At 38.9% G+C, this 5632-nt stretch overlaps 1 protein-coding gene across 2 annotated transcripts in view; it reads right to left on the bottom strand.

The window, feature by feature from the left end:
* The window catches only part of fxn (frataxin), a 47786-nt gene extending 46540 nt beyond the window's left edge, over positions 1-1246 (bottom strand). The window contains exon 1 of one of the 2 annotated variants that reach the window (XM_015022846.1): positions 1068-1246. In XM_015022846.1, coding sequence (XP_014878332.1) covers positions 1068-1178 — 111 coding nt within the window. In that variant the 5' untranslated portion in view covers positions 1179-1246. The remainder of the gene's footprint in view (positions 1-1067) is intronic. The other variant, XM_015022845.1, reaches the window with a different exon arrangement.
* Positions 1247-5632: the final 4386 nt, after the last annotated feature.

Raw genomic sequence — 5632 nt, forward strand, 5'->3', positions numbered from 1 at the left:
ATAATTAAAATTAAGTCGATAGGTTTAATTTATAGTGCGATTAATTGATTTATTGTTTATTGTGACAGGCCTAGATCAGCCAATTGTGACTTTGGTTGATATGATTTTTTTTGTCTGAGATGTCGCTAAATATAGTAAAACAGTCAGTGAGTTGGCAACAATGAGGTAAATATTGTTAACTGTAAACGTGCAGACCTGACCTGGTGGGCTGGTCTGTAAGTCAAACCTCTCACCTCTCACTGCAGAGCAGAAGAGGACAGAGGCTGATCTTTAAACCTTTGCTGACGAAGATAAGATTAGGGGATAAGATCAGCTTCACATGTAAGTATCGGCCAATCTCAATCCCCCAAAATTAAAGAAATCAGCACCCAGAAATCGACTGGTCATAAATCAGTTGGCCAATAAATGTGTTATACATGTATATAATGTAAACAGCACTGCCAGAGATGCAATAAGTTTATAGCAGGAATGTAAATGATCAGACTGCTGATTGTACCCAGTCCACATGGTTAGCAGAACTAAAGGGCCCCAAAACCAAATTTCGCTTAGGGCCCCATGGAAGGTTGGGCCGGCCCTGAAGAAAAGCTCCACACAAGACCTATTTATTTATTTATTTGACAATTTTGTTATATGCCGATTTAACTGAAATCGGCATATAACAAGATGATTATATGATTGAGATGATTATATGAGTTGTTTTACTGATTAATTGATCAAAAGCGCCGTGAAAGTGGTCAAACCCATCTCTCTGACTCCCGACACAGAGGGAACTAATTTTCACAAGATGTCTTACTATAAACCATCTATCGCGGTGTGATCACATTGTTCTGACACTTTCCTCGTGCTAGGTCTCAACTAAAAAGTAAGACAAAGTAAGGATTACCTTCACCCGGGATAACGGCTGAACGGCTTTTTGAAACCGAAAACCCAGGATGTGCACATAGTTACCCCATAATTTACTCGGGATTATCACTTATCCCGTTTCAGAAAATGGGGTCCAGTTTACACAATGAAGCAGTTTCAAAAACACAGAAATTTCATGTGTGGATGTTATCCCTGGGTGTTACCTGATGAAAGTATGTCCCCGCAGTTCTCTTCGCTGTCCCCAGGTGAAGCTTTGAACCTGCAAGGTGGCAGATCTGTGGAGAAATTTTCCATGTTTTTGTAAAAAGGAGCATTCTTCTTCTTCTTCTTCTTCTTCTTCTTCTTCTTCTTCTTTATGGCGGATCGCAGCAACTTTAAGGTGCATACCGCCACCTACTATACACGAGTGTATAGCAGCACTACTTTACATCTATTAAAATCTATTTTTTAAATTTTGTAATCTGAAGATAAATAAATAATGCTTTCCTTAATCTGTAAATATCCACTATGTTTCCTTCATTTCTAAATATTCCTTTAAGACTCCATTATTGACCTGTCCTTCCAACCATTCTTCTCAATTTCTCCCTTTCAGGGTCATATGTTTTACAATTCAATACATGCTCTACATTTTCTTTCTCTCCACATCTTTCACGTTTATCATTATTTTCCCTCCCTATTAGACATAAAATGTCATTTAAATAGGTATGACCTACTCCTAATCTGATCATTACCCTTCTGTTTCTCTCATTTTCTCATCTGAAAAATAAAAGAAGACAGCGTCTTGACTGAGTGGTCAGCCACGAACACCAACTGGCGCAGCTCCCACTCAAAGGGTCATATTCAGTCCAACCACGAGAAAACTTTACAAATTATATTCGTAGATGTTAGATGTACAATATTTCGTTAATTGTTGAACTAGAAAAATATGACCCTAAGTAAAAATAAATAAATAAAAAAAATAATAGTGAGGAGCTGCCTCCACCAGCATTCCTCAGAATTCTGGTGGGGGAGCCGTGAAAGCGCCTGAAGGACCCGTTGCATGCAGTTACTCATCTCACCACTAGGTGGTTCTAAACATATGCATCGATTAAAAATCTCATTATAAATACATACTGTAACATCCTGGCAGAAGTAAATAAACAAGTTTATATCAGAGATTTTTCTTTTTGCATCTGGAACACATTAAAAGCGAATTACCAAATTTGCTTTATTCCCTGTTATGTTAACGTTATTTCTCCCTTTTTCATCCTCGCAGCAGCTGGAGCTGGACTGGAGTTCTGATGGCTTTAGTGGCTTCCTGGATGGAGACATCGGCTGACCTAAACGCATCATTTTCCCTCTCCCATTATAAACTTAGCTTTTCTTCAACATGGAAAATACTCCTACATCAGTAGCTCTGTTTGTTATTTTGACATCAATGCTTACCTGGTGGCCAGTTGATCCTCTTAACCACTGAATGTATCAGAACCACCTGGACTGAGCTGGTTTCGTCAGAGGGAGCTAAGACTTTGATAAAATGACTTCCCATATTTTAAGATGTTCTTCTGGTAAAATTGCACCTTTATGATGCTAATATGACTGGATTCTCATAATTAAAAATACTTGTAACCTGGCCATAACACTCCATTATACAACTCACAAGAGGAATGATAGAAATAAAGCCACTTTGTGAAAGTATTTTCTGTATTTTGTTTTAGAAAAGATAGAGGGTGACTAAAATTAAATCTGTTATGAAAAAACAGTTCAGTCATATCATCCAGCCTTATTCAGTATATTATTGATATTATTTTGCTAACTGCATATTACTTAATATTCAGATTTCTTTGCTGGTACTACTTGAAAGTGTTTCATTTTAATATCTCGCATGAAGGCCGAATTATATGCAAATGCTTAACATAATGTTACAAATGAGATAAGGGAAAAGGGTTTGTGAAATGTGAAATGAAAACTCGTCACTCTGGAGGAGAGAGGAAGAGGAGAGAGGAAGAGAGGCTCAGCCCAGTCCAGGGTCACTGCAGTGTCAGGGTAGCTGCTTAAAGTCTGCAGGTAGATTTTTGCGTATCTGGTCCTCCGGTTTTCAGATCCTAATTGTAAATAAAAAGTTGGTCAATGTTGTGATGATCCAGTTGACTGTGGACTGATGGTCACTACTGGTCAGCGAGGTGCAGGTGCTTGGATCCAAGGGAAAAGCAATTTAACAACAGGAAGGTCTCAAGGGGTCAATGGAGTGGAGTTGATACGAGTTCCCCTCTGTCCTGGGTGAACATCATGGAGAGTCTCAATCATGGCTCAGAAACGCAACAAGAAGCTTTGACGCAAATCTGAAAAACAAAAATGAATTAAAAAAGAACGAGTAAGAGATGATATTTACCTAGACAACATAATAAAACCTAATAAGCCCTAAAGTCTTTAAGAGTTTTAATTGAAAATAAATTGACTATATCTCAGGAAATTAAATGTGCAAGTGAAACAGTTAAAATATCACAATAAGAGAAACTGCAAAAATATTGCAGAAGTGTAACACTGAAGTTACACTGAAATATTTAGTAAGTAGAAAATGCATGTTAAAATTTGAATACTTTTTTGAATGTAGCTGAAATCAATTTAAACCACCAGCAGACACCATACTGTACGCCGATCATCTGTACTAAAAATAATGCAAAAAATGTAACATAGAAGAAGAGGTATTAGTTTTAAAACCAATAAATAAACTGACTTGGAGAAATATATTTAGCCACACGCACACGGCCCCTAAAAGCAACACTTCCTTCCCTACCTGGCCTTCTCTGACTCAACACTTGCTGGTCTCTCCATCCTCATGCTCTGATCGTCTCTAGCAGCTGGAGGAATCAGTAAGACCTACAAGCCTGTCCTGCTTCAGCTGCACTCTGCTGGTCATACTAGAATGGGGAATTAGGAGAACACCAATTTAATTTAATATCATAACACAGCAAAAGGCATATTACATCTAATTCGGAATAAAACTAAGTACAAGACACATACACACCAAATAATAAAAAACACAGAAATTATGTGAATATCCTCCTTCGGCCTGTGACCTACCAGCTTAGTTTTATATCTAATCTAACTAACCGGTTAGTGCGTGGTTCGGTTCTACCCCTGGTAGTGAGTTTTTCCATTACCCGCTCTGTTCCTCACTATGGTGGTAGGGCCTTTAGCGCAGCAATTGGTCAATTCTCCGCTGAGGTTTGCAGTGACACTCAGCCATGGAGAACCTCAAGGTTATGGTTCAGATGGACTCAAAGATATTTCATTTTGTTTTATAGAAATTCATTGCTGGCCCAAACATAATGATAAAGGCTTCGATCAGCTGATTATTTTGCGATATATGAAATCGCTTTGGTTCCTACCCTGATCGGTCCGGCTAGTACTACCCTTGAAGTAGGTACGGAAATCTGAGAACAGCCAGCCAGAGCCGCGCTGGATCTGCTAAAGGAAAATGAATCTGGCCGAGGTGGACTGAGGCCAAACCAGTTAGAGCCAGGCTGGTGGAAAAGCACCTTTAGGAACATGACAGACAATGAGCCCACAGAAAGTGTGAGACATTATGGCCTACAGAAGCCTGGGATAGAGACGGACAGGGCAGATATTCCTTTGTAGAACTTATGGAGAAAAGCTGGGTAAACCCTCTAAGTCAGCATCAGTCAGACATAATCAGTCTTTTCACCGGATTCATTGTATCACTAAACATAGTCAGTGATTTGCTGTAAGTTCATCATGCTGGAGAGGAAGATTATAAAAAGTTCAGTTCAGAACAGGTCATTTAGAAAAATACTTACCAACAACCACATTCCATGACACAATAAAAACATTCCTAAGCTTCAAAAATAGTGGGGTAACTCTTTTATGCCACTGTTTTAGCTATCTAACAAAAGGAAAGAAAACAGACTGAAATATTTTTGAGTGTATCATAATAGTTTAACAAAGAAGAGACCTTCAGATTTAAGAAGTCTTTGGTCATCCACTAGATCAATGGCCTTTTCTCATGTTCATAATAACTCTAGCAAGTTTCCTCTTGCAAGAGAGTTGGAAGAATCAGTTGATGTTGAATAATAGTCTTCATGGATCATTGGTGGAATGAAAGTTGTTCAAAAACTAAAAGATGATGGCAAGACTTATTATAATAAGAATACTGATATTACTTTATACCTACGCAAGGATGCTGGATGTGGATTACAGCTCAGTTTTTAACTCCATCAACTATACCAAGAAGACAAAGTAAATAATCCTCAACTTCAGGACAAAGAGGACAATCCATCCAGGGCTGAGCATAGATGGTGAGCAAGTAGAAAGGGTCAGCATTTTCAAATTTCTGGGAGTCTACATCTCAGAGGATTTCAACTGGACCTTTTAAAACCAAATACCTCTTTAAAAAAAGCCCAGCAGAGACTCATTTTCTCTGAGAGCCGCCGGGCCGTGTCATCTAAGAAGCTGATGACCAGATTCTGTCACTGACTTACAGTACAGTAGCAGACAAGGGACCGCTCTACTCCAATTTTCCTGGAACATTAAGTTGCTTCTCCACCATTAGCATATTTAGAAGCACGGTCATTAGGTTGATTGACAGCGCTAAAAGAGCAACCAGTCAAAAACATCCAGTCAGGAGGAGGGTATTAGCACTGTCAATCAACCTCATGTTCATGCTTCTAAATATGCTAATGGTGGAGAAGCAACTTAATGTTCCAGGAAAACCAGGGTAGAGCAGTGGCTATATGAGGTGACTGACAGCGCTAATACCCTCTTCCCG

The sequence above is a fragment of the Poecilia latipinna genome, unplaced genomic scaffold (genome assembly GCF_001443285.1).
Source record: "Poecilia latipinna isolate Pla-1442-1.1 unplaced genomic scaffold, P_latipinna-1.0 Scaffold3117, whole genome shotgun sequence".
Lineage (NCBI taxonomy): Eukaryota > Metazoa > Chordata > Actinopteri > Cyprinodontiformes > Poeciliidae > Poecilia > Poecilia latipinna.